The sequence below is a fragment of the Exophiala xenobiotica genome (assembly GCF_000835505.1).
Source record: "Exophiala xenobiotica strain CBS 118157 unplaced genomic scaffold supercont1.7, whole genome shotgun sequence".
NCBI lineage: Eukaryota > Fungi > Ascomycota > Eurotiomycetes > Chaetothyriales > Herpotrichiellaceae > Exophiala > Exophiala xenobiotica.
The window spans coordinates 3587675-3612272 of NW_013562488.1; the positions used below are offsets into that span (position 1 = coordinate 3587675).

A 24598-nucleotide genomic window follows, 5' to 3' on the forward strand; every position below is an offset into this window, starting at 1 on the left:
ACCTGGAAAGCAAGGGTCTTCTTAGTAATTCATGCTAATTGAAGACATCTACACTACCGTCCAACTGACCTTGTAACTTAGCGCAAAGGTCAAGCATCAAGTCTCACACTAAAAGTATGGCCTGCACTGATCTCTAGAATGGTTAAGAAATGCTGCCATTGTCTGTTTAGTGCCCAGGGGCTAGAATATCTCTCTCACAGTTTACTTCCGATGAATCTTTGCATTTTTCGAACGCGCTCAGGAGTGAGAAGCATGGAACGTGGATACTCCTTCGGTACCTCTTCTTCGAGCAGGAGTAATGCCAACATCTGGGCTGTCCGGAATGCCCTGACCATTCCGATGCCCTGGTATGCTCCACACACCCATTGGTGCCTCCGACCCGGAAAGGAGAGATGGCCTACAAAAGGATTTCCATCCAATGTGAAGGCTACCGACCCACTCCAAGCGTGTGTCACGTCCAGCGTTTTCGTTCCAAAATTGAATATCTGGGGCGTCACGGCTCGGAGATGTGCGTGGGGCACCAAATCCTTTTCACTGTCATCCGCCGTCGCCCGTCGTCCCGTATTGGCTCGGCCCAAAATGAACGACCCGTCGTCGCGTTGAATGATGTAGTCATAGTCCTTTTCACCGTAGCGAAGCCAAAAGGAGTGTTTGTTCACCCTTAGCGTGTTGGGACGTGGTACTTGTCGTTGAACATTTGCGCGTACAGGTGAGACGAAGGGTCGTAGCTCGTGAACCAAATGACCGATCCAACTGTTCGTGGCGTGTACAACGTGCTTTGTACGTATGGTACCTCTGTCAGTTCCAACGATGGCAAAGTCGTCTGGGTCGTTGTCGATGATGGAAGTGACAGTCGTATTGGTTTGAATGGAGAGGCCGTGTCGGTCGACTAGTTTCTTGAAGATGCCGCTCACGAATTTGTACGGCCAAAGGGTTCCGGCGGCCATGCCGATTGCCCCGACACAGTGAGTATCGAGAGTCAAATTGCGGGCTGCAAGGTCTTCTTTCGTGGTGTAGACGGTGTAGCGACTCGCAAGGTCAGGGCTGTGCGCACGCATATCTTCGAGAGCATCTATTGCTCGTTGGAAGACTTTCTTGTCATGGTAGATATCCAGGCCCTCGACAAGACGCAGGTCGCAATCAATCTTGTTCTCCTCGATACATGCCGCCATTGCATTTAGATGGCTGTGCTCGTATTCCATCACGCGTAGGGCCTCTTCAACACCGTACTGCTCTTTGCGGTCGTACCAGACACCAGGACTCATGACTTTACAATGTCCTCCGTTACGCCCGGTCGCACCGTAGCAGAGATCCCGAGCCTCAACTACCACCATACGAAGCTGTGGACGCTTTGAGTACAGGGTTCTGGCGAGACTCATAGCTGTCATACCAGAGCCGATAATTACAACATCTGCTTTGTCGAGCCATGGAGATTGGAGCTTGCCGATAACCGAGGCTTCTGTGTGCCAAAACGACCGAGTTGAATTCTTGACCGGGAAACCTGGATCAATAATTCCCGGTTCATAGATTCCGTCTGGTGAGGTCGACATGTTTTCTGCACAAAGATCTTAGATCCCTTTGCCGTGCTGTTGTGGAGTCTGTATGTTTGTAAAGCTTTCTCAGAAGAAACTGTGCCTGACAGGGAATATACGCTGTTGATATACAATGTCAAGGTCTCTTTTTCATTTCCTAGTTAAGCCTAGTTAGATTATACTCGGCGGCCAAGGGGCCGCTTATTTTAACTAAGGAATTCATTCCGGAAGAAGGACTACGATTAGTAAGTACCAGAAGAGTATAATAAGTACTCCGTAGAAACGAGTGGTAAGGTGAAGTTCTAAAATCATCCAGCTGCCTGGGCTTCTAAACGTAGCCTTTCGCCTCCCCACAGCCTCGTCTCTAAAGAGAAATCTCGGTCTATACTAGTAATTCTAGTATCTATCGAGTAAATATCCTATATCAACTCCTGTTCCATTGGCAATTGTGATATCATTGAGTCCCTTAGCTGCATCGATCACGGATTTTCCATCAATTTTCCCGTTCGAGAAGATAAACCGAAAAAATGCTCGCATAACACTGACGATAGAATCCATCGCCCTTTTTCCGTTGATCGTCCCCAGAACAGCTGCCAGACTCTCCACTGCACCTGGGATATTATCAATTCCATAAAGCTCTACCAGGAAAGGTAGATCAAAGAATGTCCCGTGGGCGCTATTGTTCAGCTGCAGCTGCAGCTTCCATCCGTCAAGGTTCTGCCACACAATGGGCCAGGAGGGGACATTGCTCTGGTCATGAACGGCGCTTGCAAAGATGAGGAACGGCTTGTGAGTTTTGACTGTCAAAGGAGAGACGTCAAAACCGCCATCAAAATCTGCTCCGCCCAGGAAGCGCGTGTCGTTGATGATGGCGGAGAGAGCGGCCGACCCACCCAGTGAATGACCGAAAATACCGACAGAAGATGTCGCCAGGTTCAGATGTTTTGCAGCCAGGGCTCTGGACGGACGTGAAAGCGATTTGAACACGAAATCGAGGTCTTGGACACGGACCTCAATGGCAGATGCAAGTTGAGCGTCGGTGACAATGTTCGAGTTGCCATATTGAACAGATCCATCCGCATACGTGACGATATTGTCTTGACCTGGTATATCGACTGTGACCACATTGTAGCCATAGGAAGCAATATTTGTACACATAATATGGCTGAATTGTCTCGAAATTCCGAGGCCAGGTGGGAAGAGGACCAAGGGATATGGCTTGTGGAGCGACGTTGGTAGGCAGAGGGAAAGTTCTGTCTGTGTGAAAGTACCGTTGAGAGAGATAGAAAGGTCGTAAAGTGAGGCAAATGCCTGTTCCCAGTACGAAGCTGTGGTATTGTCCATGTAAGGCTGGATGACCTGGTCACATCTGGCCACGGGGCCGATGGGAGAAATTATGGAGATTGGGAGAACACGCTGGGACGCGTTCGAATAGGGGTCCCGACGGCTGCTGTCGACGAGCTGCATATTAACCACCGAGACACCGAGGGGTCCATTTGGCTGAGGTACAATGGTCTTGGAACTGGAAGGAGAGATGAACGCTGCTAAGAAAGAAAGCATAATCATCAGAAGAGTCATTTTGATGTAGCCGGTGTAAGGACGTGAGAGACGCCATGACAAGAAAAGGTACTTCCAGTAGCTCTTATACAATTCGTATTGGCGTAGTAGGACCGACATCATGTCAGCATCTCCAAATGGTAACAATCTCGCTGTTGTGTTCCTAAGTTCAATTTTCAGAATACTGGCCACCTCCTGGCATCACTGGGTAGCCCCGGTTTTGTTGCGTGGAGGACAACTCATGGCCTTAGCCAATAGCATGATTGATTCCTCTTTAGGTAAAGAATGTCAGCCACGGAGGACGGGGAATTATCGCCTGGTCCATGTTGATCATTTTGATAATTTCATACCTACATAATTTTAAGGCAGAGACGTGAATATATTTCTGAACATGGTCTACCACTTCCCAAATCAACGTTATGTGCGATTCAACATGGGAAAGCTACTCGGGCCCTTCGATAAGCGCACTCGGCGCAAAAGATGTTGGAACTGTAGTCAGCAACATTCGAAGGTACTTAATTCTGTGGCTTCATCGACCAGATTTTGGGTAGCTGATGACCATATCCAAGTGCGATGGACACAAGCCATGTCGCCGATGCACCGCATTGGGGCAAGACTGCCTCCGACACACGGGAGCGAAACCAATGATTCGGCTTCCGGACGCTGGCGACATAAACATACTATACGCTATCCCGGCCAGGGTTGGACCAGACCAGGCGAGCGTGTACATCAGCCACCTCTTCAGCTCGTTCCTGCATCAGCACTCTTTCCTTGGCCAAATCGGGAATGAACACCGCGATCTGAAAGGTTTGATTAATTCGTCTTCCAGTCTGCATAATGCAGCGCTGGCACTGGGTGCCCTGGATCTCGAACTGTACAAGCGGCCCGGAAGCGCGCTTGTGAAACCCGCAACTGCTTTGAAATATTACCATGAGGCCGTGAAGTCGCTGCAAGATGACATAGCGCATTCCGAGTTTTCCGTCAAGAATGACAACGCTAGCTTGTGGAGTACGATCCTGCTGGGGATCTTCGAGCTCATGTACGATTCGTCAGGCAACGCATTCCTTGCTCATTTCATGTATGGGACATCTCGTTTGGTCGAATATCAAGGCGTGATAGCGGATCGAGATCTGTACTTGACGATCAGAGTACTGGAGCTGATCCGAGCTCTTGTCTTTTGGACCGATACCTTTCTTGTTGGGCCACAGTGGCAAGTTTCGATGGCCTGGATGTTTGACGAAGCAATGTGCCATGACTGGCACCCTATCGATGCCTTGTTTGATCTGGCGGTTCAGTTCATTGCATTAAATCAGAGGTCCGTTGTCGTCAGGGAGAACCATACAGCCAATCACTGACTTTGTCTAGAGCGGAGCTCGCTGTACGCTCGGCATGCCCTGTCGCCTCCGAGGAGAACATTGAGGCATTGCGCAGTGCGGCATTAGATGGCATAACCCTCCGCATCATGATGTTTCAATGGCATGCACTGTCTTTGAAGTGGTCACAAAGCCACATTCAAAAAGATGGGATCGACGCGCCAATGCAGTTGGCCCTCATTCTCTATCACACCTTGAGCATCTGTCTGAGCAACATATTCAGATCCCAAGATTATTCAAGGTTGGGCCTCGAGGTTCCTCGACTCCCGGACGAAGCGAATCTTATGCATGCAAGCCGGATTCTAGATTTGGTGGAAATTGCGCTGCAACAGACGAATCTAGCTGGTTTCTTGTATTGCTGGCCCGTTCAAGTAGCTAGTCTTCGGTACGGCATCTCAATGGAGCAGAGGGAAAGAAGTTTAGCCATAGTTCAGGAGATTGAGAAACGTGGCTTCGTGGTAACCAAACCTTTTGAAGCGTTGATGAGACAGGGGTGGTGGAAGATGGACCATGGGATCCCTTTAATTGATACCTGAAAGGTAGCAAGGTTGATGCTCTTGCTGCTCTTGGAATGCTTCCCTGTCGTTCAGCATGTATCAAAGAGGCTGTCACCCATGTCAGATTATTATATTCTACGGCCTCCAGACAAGCTCATCTATTCACCGAGCCAATCTAACAAGGCAAATCGCTCATCCCTGGAAAGCAGCCCAAGGATCTCTCTTAAAATCCTCCTTATTGCTGAGATCGTTGGCCTGACTCACGGTAGGGGTGGCCAGCCTTGGGAGGTAGGCTACAACGAACCGCGGAGGAGACAACATACTGTAGGCGCTTCGGCTATTTATCCGTCAGCCGCTGCTATTCGCCAAGCCACGGCTGGGATCTTTTCCGGTGTCCCCAGGATAGTTCTTTTGTGGCAGACCACCTAAGTACAGCAGGTTAATCGTTTACGGCTTGGGCAGACGCACCTAGCCGCTTCCTGTAACCCCTCGAAAGCCGAAGCCGTGACAACCATATAATCCCAGCAACGAGCCCCCTCGACGGCCAGCACAAGTTCACAGAGCTTCCAAGGTTGTGCTTCAATTGCAACTACAAAAGTATATTTGTAACTGTGTCAATATGGGCAAGGCGATGGGGAACGTTCAGGGCCGACCTCTTCTGATCCTTATTACGGCAGCGGCCTCGTCTGGGTTCTTGTTGGTGAGCCAATGTCCCTTTTTGCATCAGCTGAGCCCCGGCCAACGCACAACACTCCCCTCTGCTCTCAGTGACCAAGTCAACTAAGCTGACCTGAATCCTATTCAAGTTTGGCTATGACAACGCCGTCTTTTCGGGTATTATCGTGCTGCCTTGGTTTCTCGAAACTTTCCACCATCCGGACTCGGCCCTGCTGGGTACTGTCAGCTCACTTTACAATGTTGGATGTGCCATCGGGGCCATCTATGCTTTCCTCTTCGGGGCACAATTGGGACGCAGGAAGACCATTATGAGTGGCGCTTCAATTGCTACTGTCGGAGTTGTCATCATGTGCACGGCCGAGAAGATTGCTCAACTTCTTGTTGGTCGCATCGTGACCGGTGTAGGCGTTGGTGTTCTGACCTCTACGGTTGGATTGTGGCAGGCTGAAACCACGCCGGCTCGAGTTCGAGGACGTTTCATGTGTCTTGAACTCCTGCTTGGTGGCATGGGTCTGGTCACGGCCTTCTACACCAATTACGGTCTGCGAAACAACAAGACTCGCACCGCCTTCGTCCTGCCCCTGGCATTGCAGCTCGTCTTTATCCTCAGCGTTGGGATCTTGGTGGCGTTCCTTCCAGAATCACCACACTGGCTGTTCAAGAACGACCGTCAAGACGAGGCTCTGCGTGTCATCATGCGTCTACAAGGTCACAATGCCACACGGGACGATCCTCAGGTCCAACTCCATATGCACGAGATCTCCGAAGCCAGTCGACTGGAAGGTGAAAAGGGAGGCTTCTTCAGCGGCATCTTCATCAACGGACCGACGCAAAACTTCAAACGTATTTGCTACGGATCCGGAATCATGATCATGCACCAACTCAACGGCATCAACAGCGTGACTTACTATGTCCCCACACTAGTGCAAACATTCATCCACGCCTCACACAGCACCTCGCTGTGGATCAGCGGACTTTTCGGTGTCGTTGCCTTTGTCTTCTCCATCTGGCCGGTACTCTTTGTCGACAAGCTTGGGCGGAGACCTTTTCTGGTGGCGGGTAGCGCCGGCCAGACGGTGTGCTTTGCGATTGTGGCGGCGCTGCTCGCAACGGCTCCAGCAAAAGGCAGTCCCGCCTATGGTATTGTCACCCTCTCATTTGTCTTTGTTTACTACGCCGTCAATATCTCAACATGGTATCCCATCACTTGGCTCTATCCGGCAGAGCTGATGCCCTTGCACATCCGAGAAAAGGGCATGGGAATTGCCGTCTTCACCTACTGGATCTTCCAGTTCATGATCGTCGAGGTCACACCAATTGCGCTGAAAAACATCGGCTATCGGTTCTACATTATCCTGTCCGTCTTTAATGCATTGATCGGAGCGATTCTCTTCTTCTTCTACCCCGAGACCAAGCGGAAGTCACTTGAAGAAATCGATTTCTTCTTCGCTAAAAAGGATATGGGTCTGACTGTCGAGACGGTCGGGATCGAACGAGAAGAGAAGCATCACGAGGATGTTGCTGTGCAGGTGGAAAATACAGAGCATGAGTTGCGGACCATCAACATCGAGCAGCGCGCATGAATCATACTAATCTTAAGAAGATTGAATGTCAATGATCGAAACCGGAAGAGACAGGGTTTCGTATTGAGTTGTTTCAGCAGTAGCTTGTGCACGAGTGCCGACAGCCGCCCTCTGGATGGTTTGCGGGAAGTAAACTATGTGTTCATATCTGGATATGTTCCTTCCTATAGGACCGAGCTCCAATATGTACATACCTACGGACCTATAGGTTACTGCTTGGATCTATCCAAACTGACACATAGCTCTGCGAAGGAATTCTAATCTGGAGCCGACCCTATAGGCCACTGTCTGTAACTTGCGAATATTTTTTTCAACCCTTGACGAACCCTTTGTACATTTGAGACGATCCATTTCCACTTGGCTGGTTATCTTCCAACTCGCTGGCAAATACACGAATAACCTTATCTTGAAAATCTGCTTTCTTCCATGATGATGCGGAAATTCCCCGTGCTTCTCGGCTTAGACGGAAGTGTAGCCAGGACAGCTCGGCTCAGGAAAGAGACATCTTGAAGAAAAAGGAGCTCACCCCGGTCGAGTAACTCAGAGAGGCAGATCTGACAGGGTTATGAGCGTCGCTGCTGGACGACACCAATGCTCTGCTTATGACAAGCCGCTGTCACATGTCTGACGATGGATAACAGCGTCCTTCGACGTTACACGGTATCATATGGCTATAAATACTACGGTGGTGGTCCATATACTCATCGTGCGAATCAATCTAACGACATATTCACTGCTTTCAACTGTGTGAATGATAAGAGCTCGTCAAAACACTCTTCCCGTCCCAAGCCGGAGTTTTTCTGACCCCCAAACGGCATGTTGAGATAATGTTTCGCGACATTGTTGACCCAAACGTAACCGCATTCGAACCTCTTGACGGCCCGTTGCGCTGTTTTCAGATCTCTGGTGTAGACAGCACCTGTCAAGCCGTAGTTTGTGCCATTGACAGTCTTCCACAAGTCGTCCTCGTCGTTCCACTTGAAGACGCTCATGACAGGGCCAAAGACCTCTTCTCGTGCGACTCTCATGCTGGGGTCTACGTCGGCAAAGATGGTGGGCTCGAAGAAGTAACCTTTTTTCATGTGTTCGGGTTGCTTGCCGCCCGTGACTAGACGGGCACCCTCGGCGATGGCGTCCTTGCAGAATGATTTGACTCGGTCCAATGCTGCAGGCGAGATGACAGGACCCATGGTGGTCTTCTCGTCGGTTGGATCACCCGCCACAAATGCCTTCTGGACATTGTTCGTCACGCGGTCCAGAACTCGGTCGTGCAGGCTTTCGTGCAGGAACACTCGCGATGTCGAACCGCATGACTGGCCTGCCCACAAGTAGTTCATGCCTCGCGTCATGCCGTCGACGAGCTTGTCGAGATCGGCGTCCGGGTACGCTACCAGGGCGTTTTTACCACCCAGCTCGAAGAGAAGAGGCTTCAAGGTGGCCGAGGCACCCCTGTAGATGGCTTTGCCTGTGGGGACGCTGCCGATGAGGGTGATCATTTTGACCAGTGGGTGCGTTGATAGGGTGACTCCACAGTCGACACCACCATTGACAAAAGACAAAACGCCAGGTGGGAAGACGCCGTCAAGCAGCTCCGCCAAATACAGAGCTGACAAGGGGGCCTGCTCGGCCGGCTTCATGACGACGGTGTTGCCGGCCGCCAGAGGAGCTGCGACCTTTTGCGCGCAAAACATCAGAGGATGGTTGTACGCCACAATCCGAGCAACCACGCCTAGCGGCTCGCGTAGAGTATAGTGGAAGCCGTCTTCAGCTTGTGGGATGGTTTCCCCTTTCAGCATAGGGATGAGACCTGCAAAGTAGTCGAGCGCGTCGGCAGCCGTATGTGCGTCAGGAATCATCTCCTTGAACGGGTTGCCCGTGTTGATCGAATCGAGCAGAGCCAGCTCTCGCGCTTTTGAGCGTACGATCGAGGCTGCCTTGTGCAGGAGTGCCCTGCGTTGCTCGGGATGAGTGTCGCGCCATGCCGGAAATGCAGCGTGAGCAGCTTCGATGGCTGCTTCGGTGTCACCTGCTGTGGCTTGGGCAACCTTCGTGATGGCTTCACCCGTTGCAGGATTAAATGTATCAAAATATGCGTCGTCTTTCTCAGGTTCGTGCCATGTCCCGTTGTAATACAGACTGTAGTGCTTTGGCATGACTTTTGCAATGTGCGAAGGCATTTCGACAATTGAACCCATTGCCACAGTTGACCTCTCTGTAAGTTGAGACAATGTGAAAGCGACGTCTGGACTTGTAAACACCTCAAGAGCCTGAGCCGGTTTTACCTGTCCCCCTAGAATCAGCGCATACGTAGACACATGTTCGCCACGTCCCGAATTCCGTACAAGACAGCCTAATTCTGCTGATTCCCCATACCTGTCGGATTCGTGAAAGAGGGGAAGGGTAGGTCCATTGGCCCATCGAGAATGCTACAAGGGTCACATCCTGTCGCCTACGGAAGACATCCATTCCTGCTGATGCGCAAAGCTAGTGGCCGACGCTTGGACGCGTCGCTTGTGAAGAGATCCTCGGGTCTTATCCGGGGCGAGGGAGAACGTCAGTACCTCAGCGTTACCCTCAAAGTTGAAGGGTCTTGTTCCAGCAGCAGGCACGGATCTATCCCGAAACCGTTGTACACTCGTTACAAAAGTCCCCAAGATCGTCATTGGAGAAGGGATTTGGCACATCAATACCCGACAAGATGTAGCGATTGACGTATCATACAAAAAGTGGCATTGATCCTTTCTTTCACCAACTCCCAAGACAAACTTGGCCGGTGAAAGGGCATTTAGTTTGCCAGCATGGGTTCCATAGGTCAAGAGAATGGTGTGGGCATGTCTGACACCTCCCGAAGCAAACGTCCTATTCCCATTGACGAGCCCGTGGGCCTCAACAATGAAACGCATGTCATGGGATGGGGCAGCGACGTGATCGCAGAGCAGATTGCACGTTTGAAAATTCCATACATTGCACTGTCGCCTGGATCCAGCTATCGAGGCCTCCATGACAGCCTCGTTAACTACAACGGCAACACGCCACAAATGGTGGTATGTCTGCACGAAGAGCATACGGTGGCTCTCGCCCACGGCTATGCCAAAGTGACCGAGAAGCCCATTCTGGTGGCTGTGCACGCCAACGTTGGCCTCCAGCACGCAGCCATGGCCATCTACAATGCATTCTGCGACCGCGTGCCCATGGTCATTCTGGGCGCCACGGGCCCGCTGGACTCGGAGAGAAAGAGACCATGGATAGACTGGATTCACACCTGTACCGACCAGGCTGCCATTGTTAGGCCGAGTCTGAAGTTTGACGAGCAGCCCTATTCGGTGAACGCCGCCACAAAAGCCCTGGTCCGTTGCTACCAGTCTACGGCCTCGAAGCCTTGCGCGCCCACCTATCTCTGTCTAGACGTCTGTCTGCAGGAAGACAAATTCGATGCGTCCAAGGTCGAATTCGTCGACCTCAGCCGCATGAAACCTCTAGCGCCTCAAGCACCAGATCCGGCGACTGTCGGGACCGTGGTGACTCTATTGGCCGAGTCAAAGCGGCCGCTTCTCATGTTCGGACGGGCCAACCGCTCGCAAAAGTCATGGGACGAACGCGTCCAATTGGCAGAAGAGCTCGAAGCCTATGTCGTGACTGATTTGAAGCAAGGGGCGGCTTTCCCTTCGCGCCATCGCTTGCATCCTGCGGCTCCTGCCATCTTCACCACGCCGCAAAATGTCGAGCTCATCCGTGCCGCAGACCTTATCGTTTCTTTCGACTGGGTTGACCTGGCTGGGACACTCAAGGCTGCAGAGACGCCACTCGATTCGACAAAGGTGGTGCACGTTTCCATGGATTCGACGCTGCACAACGGTTGGAGTAAAGACCACTTTGGCGTCCCTCCCACCGATGTCGCCGTGTTTGCCGACCCAGACCAGACATTGACAGCTCTCCTGGCTGGCATCAAGTCAGCAAAGGTGCAGTCCAAGGACTGGAGTGCAGTCGAAGCCACCAACCGATTACCACCACCGTCAATGCCCGATGTCCCCGCCGACAGGATTCTCATGGGCCATCTCGCATCGAACCTTCTCGAAGCTCTCGGCAACGCCAACCAAGAATACTGTCTCGTGCGTCTGCCCTACGGCTGGCGCGGCTATGATCTGAACGCAACAGGACCCCTGTCCTTTTTGGGCCTCGATGGGGGTGCTGGAATCGGGTCCGGACCAGGCCAAACTGTCGGTGCTGCGCTGGCCTTGAAGGACACAAAGACTCTCGCAGTGTCCGTCCTTGGCGACGGAGACTATCTCATGGGATGCAACGCGCTATGGACGGCCGCGCACTGTCGTCTGCCCTGTCTGATTGTCGTTGCGAATAATCGCAGCTTCTACAATGATGAGGTTCATCAGGAACGTGTCGCAAGAGCGCGCAACAGACCACGGGAAAACAAAGGAATCGGACAGCAGATCACGAATCCTACGCCAGATCTTAACGCCGTGGCGGTGGCCCTGGGGCTGTCTGTGCCAGGACCATGTTGTACGGATCGCAAAGACCTGCCCGACATGATGGCCAAGGCTGTCAAGTTGGCACAGGAAGGAAAGCCGGTGGTGATAGATGTGGGAATCTTGCCCGACGGGTATTCTAGTGCGTTGGAAAAGGCGCGGTGAGGGAGGATAGATGGTTCTTGACGTGGCAGAGGTGTTCATCATCATCTGCGGCCTGTTGGCGATCAGGAAGGTGTCTATACCATTGGGTATGACCGCTGCTTTCCTTTTGGCCACGTACATGTCATGGAGAGAGTAGAGTCTTGTGAAGTTGAATTTCAATGAAGGAGACAGATAGGTAAGCTAGACAAGCATCGCTGTTAGATTTTCCTTGGCTTATAGGAGCAAGGAGACCGATAAAGAATCCTGGCTGGTCACGTTGCTCCCAGGTCCCAGGACAGCAGCACCTTGTAGATACAGAAACTCATGCTCGACTTTTATCAACAATCCGTAAGCCCTCTTCAAGACCCGAATCGAAAGCCACCGAAGTCAGCATCCGGATAACCAAATCCGCCCGTGAAGGAGTCTGGCATGGGATACTGCGACCTCGTGGCCTGGTCATCCATCCATGGCACCGCCAGAATTTGATCATCGACTTCTTGGATGCCCTGCAGGAAAAAGTCCCGTGGGATAGGAAAGAAATCTGCTGAGGGGTCGATCGACACGTACGTTGTGGTTGTAGGAGGTGCCGGGTGATTGACAGGCATCTGGGACCCGTTACCGGTGGGAAAAGCTTGAGCACCGTCGAGGCTTGCATGAGCGTTTCGTTCATTCCTTGAAGGGGTACCGTAGTTCCCGGCAGCGCTTATGGTAGGCAAAGCTTCACCAACACCTGTTGGAACGCGAGAACAGCACCTCCTAACATCACCTTCGCAGCTAGGATTTTGACCCTCTCTACTCGACTCCTTCATTAGACGCTCCAAGTTCTCAGCATAGTGCCAGATCATTGCGCTCTTGCTGGCCAGGTCCTTGAGCAGTCCAAGGCCCACTTTGATGACTCGTTCATCACTGTCGAGACTTTCTCTTTCTGCGAAAACTTCACGGGCTTCTGAGGGCATAACCTGTAGACTGACGAGAGCAGCGACGGCAATGTTGAGATCTATCCTTTGATCAGCAATAGAAGGTAGCAGAAATGTTCATGGCATTTTACATTGTGCATCCCAGAACCACATGTTGACCAGTTTCCGTTCTCGGAGGCTGTCGTAAAAGTGTACCAGTTTCCTGGCAGAACTGAGGCACTGTCTGGCGCTCAATATGACCATTTCCCGTTGAAAGTCATCTTCAGGGGGATCGCGCTGGAAGATTAGCAATGACTCCCGATGCAACAAAACCCTGATGGCGACAGTTTTGCTAAAGAGAATGTTCGCTTGTCGTTGGAGCTTCCAGTCTGCATTGTTGGCATCTGGGCGAAGGTGGCGCGGTAAGTTATCTTGCCAGTTCAACAGATTGCCATCCAAACGTACGACTGTCGAGAGGAGTTTCCCAACAGCTGAGAAGTTTCCGCCCTCTTCATCGCTCTGATCCGAGGGATTTTTGTTGAAACGCTGCTGGCGATCAAGATAAAGCTCCCGGACGATGGATTCAATCTGACGTGACAGGCCGATATCAGCCAACAGGATTTGACACCGTGCCTTATCTTCGCTTTGTTGGCCTTCATTGGTGTGGTCGTAGCTGAGATACAGGCTATCAATTGGAGTTGGCAAGCGAACGTCCGGCGACTTGTCTATGCCGAATGGTGGCCGGCCATAACGGAGGCTCAGCATGCAGTCGACTATATTGCAGCCCCACCACAATCGTCGGCGAAGTTCTTGTTCGACATGGCCGATTTTCCAGCGTGAGGGATCCAGGTGCAGACCCATTCCATGTGCCATGCGGATGCACAAACCGACTATGCTCCAACACTTATTGAGATTGTTGGTAGACTGAAGATAGTGGCTGGTTAAGATCAGGCTTTGGATTGTTTCAAGGTTCCCCGAATGGAAGACTTGGGAGAATAATATGGTGGTGGCACGTTTGAAGAATCGCGCGCCAGAGACCAGGCCCTGGTCACGCGAGATATTGACATATTCACAGCCGAATGCAAACACCAGATTCAGCAGCGCCAACCACGAGAGATCGTGGGTATCTTTTGTAGATGAGTCGCAGGCTGTTGGGAGCCATGTGCGTTCGTATTTGGCCCTGAACCAGGGTTCCTGAATAAATGGAAGGATAGTGTCGATGTATGTGAAATATGCATTCACCAGGCGATCCGCAATGTTCCGCTGAGGCAGCGCCAGACAGTCGCTCAAGTCTGCAGCTCCGTGCCGATGCCTGACCAAGCGCTCGAAGGGGGAGTCAGATGAAACGCTACCGCTGCCCGGAAGTCTCCGGGCGTGCGGTGAGGTCGACCTACGCTGCGTTGCGTACAATGGCCTGACTGTAGACAAAAAGGTGCTGACTGATGATTCCCCAAAATAACCTGGGGGTTTGTCTGGGTAAGAGTCGACACGGGTTAAATCAGTCTTTGCCCCGTCGCTAAGATTTCCAGCGTCATCTTCGACCCAACCTTCCGGTGGTTGTTCTTCTTCGGGGACATTGTTTGCCACCAAATCTAGGCTGCCACTGGTTGGTGCTGCGGACGGTCCAATGCCTACAGGGGACCCGATGTCCAGAGCAAGTGACGAAGCAGTGTTGTTGTCTCTTGGGCAATGGCTTGGGGCTTCAAGATGAATGCTGCCTTGACTCTTGGGCAGGATCGTCGAACCAGTCGAAGATTTGCCAGCATTACTGTCGCCTATGGTGGGCAGGAGGTCGATGGTAACATCGTACCGACAGTCCGCATCTTGCGGAAGATCATGGCCACTGAGATGTGATCGCAGGTTGCGCTCAAGATCCCGGTTCCGCAGTTCCAGTTGCTCGATATACCTGTGTCACTGGTATCAGTCGGATTGAACGCATTCACGAGTCCCCTTCATCCTCTTCCGCTCGAGTTCATATGCTTCATGCAAGGCTATACTCACTCTTTGGTCACGCTGGCACGAGCTCTCCATGGAAGATAGACGCATTCAGTTCGCCGTTCCCGACAAGTGTCACAAGGGGGCCTTCCACCATCGCAGCGAGTTTTGCGGCCACGGCAAGGCTCACAGGCCAGCCGGACTCGCTTTCGGGGGCGACCATCTGCTGAAGGCCGCCGCGTCTGTGTCTTGTCGTTCTGGGCGGGTGACGGCTGATCAGATTCTTCTGTAGGACCCGAGTTCTGCATAGCGAAGGTCGGCACGAAAGGCAGCGCAACAGAGAGCAGGACGGATGAAAGCCGCAGTTAAGTGTGAGAAGTGGAAGTCCTGCGCCGGGTAAGATGCCGGAGGGCGGGGAAGACTAAAGTCAGGGATGCCGGGGTCGTGGGGTTCTGATCACGACCTGGGGTACATACAGTGCCTCAAACACTCATGCTGGGCAGACCTGTACTGTGACATTTGCCCAATAGGCGACCGATTACATCCTTGAGTAAATATATGCATCATTCAGTGACGTCCATGCTTGTGCGTTTCGCCCAAAATGTGTCTTCCTTGGGGTGGGACACCGATGCTTCGGAGCCCAGAGCTTGTTTGGAGGTATTGAGCAACGCCGAAACGTGTTCAGGATACTCCAAACACCTGATAGGTGTCTGGGACATGTGCCGTACTGTTCTTGTAAGTACCGTAGCCGAGACCCCGCTTTTGGACATCAAAATGCTTGGTGGTCGTGCTGGAGCTTACGACCTCAAACTCGCCTTGCATTTCGAAGTGACACGACATCCGGCAAGCCAAGTCAGAAGGTCAGGTCATATTCGATCGGGGTTAAGCAACTGACTCTGCGAGCGGACTAGCAAATCAACTGCGTGGTGGAAGGGAACATCATGGCTGACAATGAAGGCTACCTTGCAAAGCCTTCTGCTGACTGCTGTCTGAAGGGTTCGATCCACAAAGGTGAGCCAAGAGGCCGCTTCGAGACTGTCCACGGTGTTGAGACATACATTTCGAGTCCTCAAGGCAACGTCAACGGCAACATCCTACTTTATTTCCCGGATGTTTGGGGGTTCTTCTCCAATGGATTCCTTATCATGGATGGATTCGCCGATGCAGGTTATCAAGTCATAGGGCTGGACTATTTCCGAGGTGTGAGTCTTCTCATAATCATTGTCGTCGATGACAACGCTGAAAGGGTTGACGATGCAGGACCCCGTCTGGAAACACCGTAAAAATCGCAATGACCGCTCAAATCCAGGTTTCGACTACGAAGCCTGGAAGAAGAAGCATATCGTATTCGCCGACGAAACTGTGCCAGGCTGGGTGGAAGCGGTCAAGTCTCAGTTCGGAAAGCCTGAAACAAAGTATGCTTGTGTTGGGTAAGGCTCAAAAAGCGGTAGGAAGGATGAGCGTATTTCTGACACCATACACCAGGTATTGCTTTGGGGCACCGTACGTCTGCAACGAGCTTGCCGGTAAAACGTGTGCAGCAGGCGCGTTCGCACATCCAGCATTTCTCAAGGAACATCACTTTCGCCAACTGAAAAGTATGACCCTTGATTTTAGCATAATAACCGCTGACAAGTGTCCACAGAACCGCTGTTTCTGTCGTGCTCGGAAATCGACCACACGTTCGATAGCGAGGCTCGAAATGAGGCGCTCACCATCTTGCAAGAAGAGAAGAAGGCTTACAACTTCCAAGTCTTTTCCGGGGTCGAACACGGTTTTGCCTTGCGTGGGAACATGGATAACCCTTACGAGCGTAGGTTTCCTGCTGTGCTGTCTTGGGTTGTAACAAGTATCGACATGGCTGACTGGGCTCCAGGCTACGCCAAAGAAGAGAGTTTGAGGAGCATTGCTCAGTGGTTTGATTTTTGGCTGTCGCAGTAGGAAGATACCAGGTCCAAGTGGTGTAAACAATCTCGATCAAATTGTAGCATCAACATTGCTGCAAATTCCCGTTGACACAGGGGTGTCTCCCAATAGTGGTGTCTGGGATCCGCAGGAAGACTTTCATTGATACACCTCCAAGCATATCATGCATGCTGTGGATGAGCATGCTGCCGCATTGTGCGCAGGAGACATTTCAGTCTGCTCACTTGGCTCGCTGTATATTGGGTCTCTCCAGACGTATTATTGAGTTGGCATGTAGCAGCTGTAGTCTACCCACGAAGTCAACAGCAGCAAATTAGGCCACGTAGAGAGGAGATCGTTGAGCATCAAGGAAACTGATTTGCATTCCTTACTCTCAGTAAACCTACGAAATAGCTCGACGTCGGCCTTTGCGAGCAGCATGACATATCTAATATTAATGCTGCCACCCATGAAAACACTCACTTCATTTGCCTTGTCTCGAAGATCCGGCCACCCATTGAAGCGAACGTATCTCTTGATGCTGTTATCTGCAATGGCCTTATTGCAGCGAGACTTCAACTCGGTAGAGGATGTTCAGTTGCGTCTGCCTCCTTTGGTATGATTACCACGGCGGCCTTTGTTGGACGCAGCTGCGGATGTCGAGAACTTTGGCAGAGCCCGTACCCAGCTATCAATGACATCAGCCAAATCCTCAGGAATGTCTCGTGCATGTTTGTGTCTGGCATGCGGAAGTATTATCTTGTCACTCTTGTCATTCAGTCTCTTTGCAATATCAAAGATCTCTTCGAAATCCCGCGTGGCCATTGGGACATCGTGCTCACCACGCATGACCAGAACAGGAGGATGCTTCTTCTTGTCGGGGACGATGTACTTGAAGGATTGGCTTTGGGCTTGGACTGCTCCGAACGCGTCGACGCCCATTTTGGCGACATGCTTCTGCATCGCGGTTGATGGTGTCTCAAGCTCCCATCCAGCTGCTTCATCAGGAGGATGAATGCTCGCACCTGAACACAATGATACCTGCCATCTTCTGGGGAGCGTCAGACGTAAAGTCGAGAGCAACCTGGGCACCTAGTCCAATGCCGACAGGGACAACCTTGCTCGGTGATGTAGGTTTGTACTTGTAAACCACACGAAGTCGGCGAGTCTTTGTTCGTAGGTCATGCCTTGCTGCCGCAAATGTGAATTCTCTTCCAATGTGACAGCCGTGGGCTGGCAGATCCAGAGCGATCGTATCGTATCCGAAGGACTTGAGGCGATGAGCAACCTCTTGCCACGTCGCCCAACCGGAAGAGCCAGCATCGTGAATGAGAATGATGTCTTAGCCGGCAGGAGGGTCGATGGCAGTCTTCGGATCTCTCTGAGGTCTTTTCAGTACACATCTTTAATCCTTACTTTTTCAGTTGACGGTAGGTAGGAATCTCCTTTTGCTTCTGGCCACTCACTTGCCCATTTGTTTCAAGATTTCCACCTGAAGTCGACGACGGTAGCACGGCAGAGAGATGGTTGGGATGTGTTGTTCCGCCTTCGGTCGGGTTAGAGAGTGGTAGGTCATTGGCGGGCGTCGCAAGATCCGGCTCCATCTTCATGGATTCGTAGGAGTCATCAAGGAATGGAACCTCAGAGTCAAGGTCATCGTCAAGGTCCGGTTCGGTTTTGATGTAGCGGTCCCGGGGTTTTGCCTCCTAAGCGTCACGACGGGCGCCATTTCGGTCTGCTTTGCATCGTTAGTGGTGTGCTACTGAGAACAACGTGTGCTCACAGACTGTTGCTATCTCGTCCGGAGATGAGGTTGGCCAGACCGGCGGAGAGAGGTCGGTGTGAGCTTTGCTGAAACGACTCCATTGTGGATCAAAGCAATTTGAAGAGGGAGACGAAAGAAGAGAGGAAGCGAACAACAGCAAGAGGTGGAGCAAATGAATCAAATGGAAGAAGAGAAGCTGCGAGGGTTCGAGTGTTCATTCGGTGCAGGATTCTGTGTCGTCACACCAGCAGGCCGAGTAGGCGATTTCCACTTTCCGAGCTTCGTCAAATGAAGGTAGTGGCAGTCGCCTGCATCGAATGTACGTGCAGAAATCGTCTTGTGCTGCAGGCGCAGTCTGTTCCAAAAACTCGCTTGCGGCTTTGAGTGTCACGCCCATTCTGATTGGCGGAAGACGATGGCGCAGGTACTCCTCGTCCTGGCTACAACTCTGGTGAACTTTCTCGTGCTCGTTCATCCTCCCGCAGACTCTGCACAAGTGAACGTAGGTGGAACTGGAGACAACTCCCTAAATCTGGATTGTTTTCCTGCCAAAGCCATACTGATTCTCTTTCACAGACGCGGAACGCCAAACGCAACCCACTCCACTGAGCCTCCCACCTAATCAACCAGTCCCATTGCGTCCTTTACTCCGTAAGTCGACAGCCTGCTACCGTGTATGCTTGACTCCATCGTCGAAGACGAGTCGGACTGTAATGACATTGGCTCATTCACCTTTGTGCGCCGAAAATCAACTCACGCGTTGCTTGGCTATCTTGTCGACCACAAGGACATATCGGTCCTGTCTGGGATCCTGAATCAAAATGCGAAAGAAACGATAGCGTTTTATCGATGGGACACAAAATGAGCAAGTCGATACGCACGAATGGTTGCCAGCTTTGATTAAACACTTCGCGGGTTTCGGTTATGCCAGGACATGGTACCCTCTGCATCCGAACCACGATGATTCATGGTCATCAAACATCTTTGGCACTGCAAATAGTCGGCCAAGCAGTGCGTATGTTTCAAATGAGCATGCAGGACACAGATCCGGACATTACTCTTTTGTGTGAAATACTCACGGTCAAGGCAAGCAGTACTGCTCCGAGAGAGAATATCCATTGGAGTCACCGCAAACACCAAAGGAGCCAGATGACAGGACACATATTGCCCAAAAGCAAGCAAGTCTTGTCACACCTGGTGCGCACAAATTGGCCAGCGCGGTGAAAGCAGGTGAAAGCTTCGACTTACACTTACACCCACGACTGCAGGCCTTCAGATACTGGGGCCTGGCACTAAGGTCTCTTTCACCCAACTCGTATGCAAGGGTCACCCACTGGCACTGTCTCCGACTCTGCAATTGGGTTGCCAGGATTGAACGAGGGAGCTGGAGTATCGATAAAAAGCCTCGATACGACCGGTACTGACACCAACCGCCCTCAAAACCCGAACAACATGAATGCTTTTCTTGCTTTCACGATTCAGACTCGCTACGTCAGATATGTGTGCCGTCAACGTCATGAGCGATGTCTTTCTCCAAATCACTTGGTGCCCGTGCTTATGCCTGTGCCTGTACTTATCTCAAGGAAGCTCGGAGATGAGATGATTGCACGTACATGCTTGAATGCATGAAGCATGTGTGGAAGCTGCATCGTCCGTGTGGTCTACCAGCGACAACTGTTCCGTGCCCGCGCTACCGAAGATCGGGGTACGAACACCAATGATGCTTGAAATCTCATTCCTTGTCGACGAACCCCTACTCAGGCTTCAGGTCGGACTTCCTCAACATGCGCCCCCTCGTTTTTTTTGCTGCTGGGAAGATACGCCTCTACTTCTCGAAAGAATGTCCCTTCCGCATCTACTTTCTTGAAATGGCGAGGTTTGACTGCCATGGCGTACTTTCGTCGATCTTATCTAAAGCGATACCCCAGTGAGATTTCGTTAATGACGATGACAAGGCACAAGTGAATGCACCTGGTGCTTACCCTCGAATCGGCATACAAGAACCAACCGCCAATAGCAGCGGCCAAACCGGTTGCTAGGAAGCTGAAGCCGACCTTGCAACCCAGATGACCAGCGTCCGGGTTGACCATCTATGGAAGGATTGATCGAGCTACGAACCGAATATTTGGCTTCTGCTTTTCGGGATAAAAATGGTCGAGGTTTTTCATGATGGCGGTCAAAATGGCCACAACGTCATGTTCGCTGGCACAGGATTGAATGATGGGAAAGGCCCGCCTCCCTTCTGCTGCATGTCAAACAAGATGATTGATGTCCGACCCTACATTGGCTGACCATTAAGGCGAACAACATCATGCAATAGATATGCAAGGCATTTGGTGGGCAGACATCTGGTCCTTTGTCACAAGCCTTGCTGTTCAACGTAGAATATTTTGTATGCTTCCACCTTGGCTGGTTTTTCCATGATATATTGAGCGAATTGTAGCTTTTTGCAATTCACCCTCTGCCACGTAGACCCGATACGTCGCAGGTCGAGCACCAGTGCCACCACTCGGTCTTTGTGCTTTGATTCATAAGTGGTCGGAGGCTGCGATTCTTTCTTGGGTCCGCAGTACATAACTAAAGAAACACGCCCAGCTGTATTGATTGACGTATGGATGGTATGTACCCCGTGTCGTACATCGACGGAATCCTGATACGGGTCGTCCCTCTTGTACCGCCCTCGCATCTCGAGACCGATGCTCGTCATTATTGGAGGAATCCAAGGAGTCGGGTCATCAGGGAATACAATCTGAATAATGTCGTCGCTATCTACGAAAGCAGTTGGCCATGTCGCAAGTAAGCCTGACTTGTCCAAGGGCGCTTTCCATGCGTAGATAGAATCGTCGTCACTCTTCTTGAGAATCTCCAGTTGTAGACGCATGAAAGCCCTGCCGCCACATTAGTCTTGAGGGCAGAGTCATACAATAAGGTTTAAGCGATCAAAGGTGGGCGGATAATGATCTGAAAGCGATACTAATACACATACACCCGCAAGGGTATATATGCAGGCTAGAAAGGGGAGAATTCTAGGAAGAGACAACCTACTTTCGGCCCTCGCCGTAAATGAGAGGCATGTGTACTGTGGGTGTAGCATATCAGCAGCCACTTCGAGAAGGTTTTCAAGACTTACCATCGAACAGTCCGAGCATACAATATGCCATATCCTCGATGCGAGTCGTCTGACGGCGAGAAACCCAGCTCATCCGCATTGCTATACTGCAAAGTTTGTTATCCGAAGGTGAAACAGTGCCATCGAGGAAGACCAGGGGAATTTTGGTGATCTTGGACAGCTCCTCCCCTATATCAGACTTTTCGGCGATGACCTCCCAGAGATTGTTACAGAACAATTCAATTTTCGGAGCAAGTAGTTCTTGAAGAGTCCATCCACGTCCGAACCATCGAGCACTCCGGAATTGCTCTCTGATAGCCTCGTCGGCGTGTAGGTCATCGACTGCAGTATCCCTTTGTGGCATTGCCGAGACATCGACGAGATACACGTAGCACTCTGCCGCATCCCGGTACCAAGCCCACATCGAATTGATGGCTTCCGAAATTTCTGCACTGCTACTTTGGTCAATGCAGCAGGTGTCAACCCAGACCCAACCAAAACCCCTGCTGTTCGCTAGTTTGCAGCAATTTTGAATCTTTCTGATCCCTGCGCTGTCGGCTCGAGGAGTTTTCAGCAATGCGTGGACGACTCCTGCTGACGTCGCAGGCAGATTACTAGTGAGGAACAAATAGTCTAGATACGAGACTTCTTCGTCTCCCCAAGTATGGGACAAGATTGCATACTGTGGACGCTGAGTATCCCAGAACGTCTCGAACTCGCCGGTATTGGTGTTGATGAGTCGCATATCGTGCTTGCAACTACCACTGAGGACGAGAAGAGTCATGAGTACTCAGCTGGATCATCGAGTGAGGGGTCCATCAGCTCTATCACGTGGTCTATCGATTATCTAATAGCTGTGGTAAGCCTCTCCTGCAGCTAAGTGGACGTTTAACGGACAGAGTACTCCGTACTAGAATTTTATATCACGTGAAAGCTCGAATTATGGCTGGAGCAGAGGTACATGATGGAGGAGAAGGCCACTCCGGGATATGCTAACGGAAAAAGTCTTCCAACCTGAATGCCTTCGATTTCGGGGCCATCCCGGTAAAGGTCGAGGGGAATAGTAGTATCTCATGCACTGACATACAACTAGCAAACTACTTTCAAGTGGGTTACACAGTGCCAAAATCCCTAAGTGAGGCTATGGTCGCCAACCTCCCGGTAGCCCTAAGCACGGATTGCCGATTCTCCCCTGCTCCGTGGACTGATTCGCACGTTCAAATTCTGAGGCTGGACGAAGCTGACGTAGTCGCACTTGAGCTCAGCGCTTGGATCGGCGAGCTTGAAATCATACTTGTGAAGGATGTATGGTACCACCTTTGAAATTTCCATTAAACTGATGTTCTTGCCCAAGCAAGTTCCGGCACCGTGGCCGAACTATAGCGGAAATAAATACATGTAAGCTTTTGACAGTAAAAGTATGGTCATATGGATAGATGTCGAGTATAGAGGTACTCACAGGGATCCAGTATCTCTTCATCAGCGAGACTTGTTCTTTCTCAGTAAGCCACCTCTCTGGTCGGAACTGGTCTGCATCATCACCAAAGACTTGTTTATTGTAATGTGCCACCCAGCAATTAACCGCTACGCTAGCCTAGATTCTCAATAAGTAGGATTCAGTTAGGATCTTTCGTCGAGGGTGTATCCTACGCCTTCTGGGAAGAACTTTCCCGCAATCATTGCCCCTCCCTTGGGCACGACTCTGACAAGCGGAAATGCTGCCGCAGGATGCATCCGTAGGCCCTCTTGAATAGCGGCCTGAAGATAAGGCATGTCCTGTGTTTCTGAGAATGTAGGAGGGTCGGAAAGCTGGCCTTGCGGGATTCTTTCGTCGATTTCTGCTCGCAGCTAGAATTAGATTAATTAGTTATAGCCTATACTTAACTATGCGGGCAGGAATACTCACCTTCTCAAGAGGTCCCGGATTGGTGATTAGATACCACATAAGACCGGAGAGACTAATACTTGTTGTGTCGCTTCCGGCACCTATGTTTTGAAAACATGTGGAGAAGACTTTCTCCATGGGGAAACTGATCGGATCTTCTTGGTGAATCTTTAACACCTTGGTCATAAAGTCGTCGACGTGCGAGTCTAGGCCTTCAGTTTCGATCGCCTTCTTGCGTTCTTGTATCTTCTCATTAGCAAACTTCATTGTCTTTGTTATTGGATTTGTCCCAAGGTATCTCATTATTCTGAAGAGAAAGCTGTGCCACTCTGGGTAAACACCGACGGTTGCGACATATTTAAGACCCGAGTGTAGAGCGGCAATCAAATTCAGGGGATCTTTGCCATTGTCCAGGAAGCCAAAGCGCCTTCCAAACTGTACACAAGGTTAGTGCTATTATTGCTTGGGATGAACTTCTCTTCGTACCGAGATATAGCCAATTACGTCAAAAGCATAACATTGAAGCCACCACTGTAGGTTAATAATATTCTCGGAGCTTTGAGAGTCTGATCAGCCACGAGTGTTCTCCACACACGCTCGAGTACCTACCGCAATATCTCCGCAAACCTGGCATCCAGCTCCCGTATACACTCATTCACGGCCGATTCCATTTTCAAAAGTGAAGTAACAGAATACAATGGAGCTATCTGACGTCGATGTGCCGCGTGTGACTTAGGATCCATGTCTGTGAAGACGTCTCGAATCTGCAGACTGGGATCACCTGGGACTGTATACCAGGGGCCTTTAGTGAATGTAGTACCGGTACCGTAGAGAATTTTAATGGCCGCAGGATCGTCGATGGAATAATAATTGGGAGCCATACGAATAATGGGACCTTTTGTGCCTTCGTTAGTTTATATTTCGATCCTAGAGTACATAGATACGTAGCCTCTAAGCTATACACTAGGCCTGTACTTACCGTGTTTACGGTGCTGCTTCACAATCACTCTATGCCAATCGCCCCTGCGAACTTGAATAAGGTACCAGAGTCGAGAAACACGAGCAAGTAGCGGTCCTGGCACTGAGCTTGGAGATTGATATATTAGTCGCCATAAGTAACGAGCTAGGAAGAAGAGGATAAACGACGTTATCAGTGCTGAAGCCAGATACCGCAGAGTTTGGGGGCCCGACGACATAGTTAGCTTCGTGAACGTCATCCTGATTGCACATGAAGTGAGGAAGTAAGTATAAGAAGAGC

The 24598-nt window shown here is 51.0% G+C and overlaps 10 protein-coding genes across 11 annotated transcripts; 3 read left to right on the forward strand and 7 right to left on the reverse strand.

Annotated features, from left to right (window-relative positions):
* Positions 1-194: 194 nt before the first annotated feature.
* Positions 195-3209, reverse strand: PV05_12052 (uncharacterized protein; the record flags this gene model as incomplete). The annotated part of the gene is made up of 2 exons (XM_013455596.1): positions 195-1555; positions 2144-3209. The coding sequence occupies 2 exons, from the start codon at positions 3207-3209 to the stop codon at positions 195-197; spliced, it is 2427 nt and encodes an 808-aa protein (XP_013311050.1).
* Positions 3210-3733: 524 nt separating this feature from the next.
* Positions 3734-7220, forward strand: PV05_12053 (uncharacterized protein; the record flags this gene model as incomplete). Its single annotated transcript, XM_013455597.1, has 3 exons — positions 3734-4404; positions 4455-4920; positions 5766-7220. 3 exons carry the CDS (start codon positions 3734-3736, stop codon positions 7218-7220), a joined length of 2592 nt encoding a protein of 863 aa, XP_013311051.1.
* A 713-nt stretch (positions 7221-7933) lies between these two features.
* Positions 7934-9686, reverse strand: PV05_12054 (uncharacterized protein; the record flags this gene model as incomplete). Its single annotated transcript, XM_013455598.1, has 2 exons — positions 7934-9502; positions 9594-9686. The coding sequence occupies 2 exons, from the start codon at positions 9684-9686 to the stop codon at positions 7934-7936; spliced, it is 1662 nt and encodes a 553-aa protein (XP_013311052.1).
* Positions 9687-10018: 332 nt separating this feature from the next.
* PV05_12055 (uncharacterized protein) lies at positions 10019-11866 on the forward strand (the record flags this gene model as incomplete). Its single annotated transcript, XM_013455599.1, has 1 exon — positions 10019-11866. The coding sequence occupies one exon, from the start codon at positions 10019-10021 to the stop codon at positions 11864-11866; it is 1848 nt and encodes a 615-aa protein (XP_013311053.1).
* A 338-nt stretch (positions 11867-12204) lies between these two features.
* PV05_12056 (uncharacterized protein) lies at positions 12205-14984 on the reverse strand (the record flags this gene model as incomplete). Its single annotated transcript, XM_013455600.1, has 3 exons — positions 12205-12842; positions 12894-14647; positions 14743-14984. 3 exons carry the CDS (start codon positions 14982-14984, stop codon positions 12205-12207), a joined length of 2634 nt encoding a protein of 877 aa, XP_013311054.1.
* A 633-nt stretch (positions 14985-15617) lies between these two features.
* PV05_12057 (uncharacterized protein) lies at positions 15618-16617 on the forward strand (the record flags this gene model as incomplete). The annotated part of the gene is made up of 5 exons (XM_013455601.1): positions 15618-15878; positions 15937-16106; positions 16162-16274; positions 16322-16489; positions 16553-16617. The coding sequence occupies 5 exons, from the start codon at positions 15618-15620 to the stop codon at positions 16615-16617; spliced, it is 777 nt and encodes a 258-aa protein (XP_013311055.1).
* A 558-nt stretch (positions 16618-17175) lies between these two features.
* On the reverse strand, positions 17176-17544 carry PV05_12058 (uncharacterized protein; the record flags this gene model as incomplete). Its single annotated transcript, XM_013455602.1, has 1 exon — positions 17176-17544. One exon carries the CDS (start codon positions 17542-17544, stop codon positions 17176-17178), a length of 369 nt encoding a protein of 122 aa, XP_013311056.1.
* Positions 17545-17993: 449 nt separating this feature from the next.
* PV05_12059 (uncharacterized protein) lies at positions 17994-18185 on the reverse strand (the record flags this gene model as incomplete). The annotated part of the gene is made up of 1 exon (XM_013455603.1): positions 17994-18185. One exon carries the CDS (start codon positions 18183-18185, stop codon positions 17994-17996), a length of 192 nt encoding a protein of 63 aa, XP_013311057.1.
* Positions 18186-20696: 2511 nt separating this feature from the next.
* Positions 20697-22239, reverse strand: PV05_12060 (the record flags this gene model as incomplete). 2 transcript variants are annotated; one of them, XM_013455605.1, is made up of 3 exons in its annotated part: positions 20697-21234; positions 21392-21425; positions 21477-22239. In XM_013455605.1, 3 exons carry the CDS (start codon positions 22237-22239, stop codon positions 20706-20708), a joined length of 1326 nt encoding a protein of 441 aa, XP_013311059.1. In that variant the 3' UTR covers positions 20697-20705. The 2 variants fall into 2 exon arrangements, with proteins under 2 accessions (XP_013311059.1, XP_013311058.1); XM_013455604.1 differs by lacking the exon at positions 21392-21425.
* Positions 22240-22622: 383 nt separating this feature from the next.
* PV05_12061 (uncharacterized protein) lies at positions 22623-24557 on the reverse strand (the record flags this gene model as incomplete). Its single annotated transcript, XM_013455606.1, has 7 exons — positions 22623-22832; positions 22915-23049; positions 23106-23303; positions 23362-23775; positions 23827-23896; positions 23950-24235; positions 24320-24557. The coding sequence occupies 7 exons, from the start codon at positions 24555-24557 to the stop codon at positions 22623-22625; spliced, it is 1551 nt and encodes a 516-aa protein (XP_013311060.1).
* Between the last annotated feature and the right edge of the window lie 41 nt (positions 24558-24598).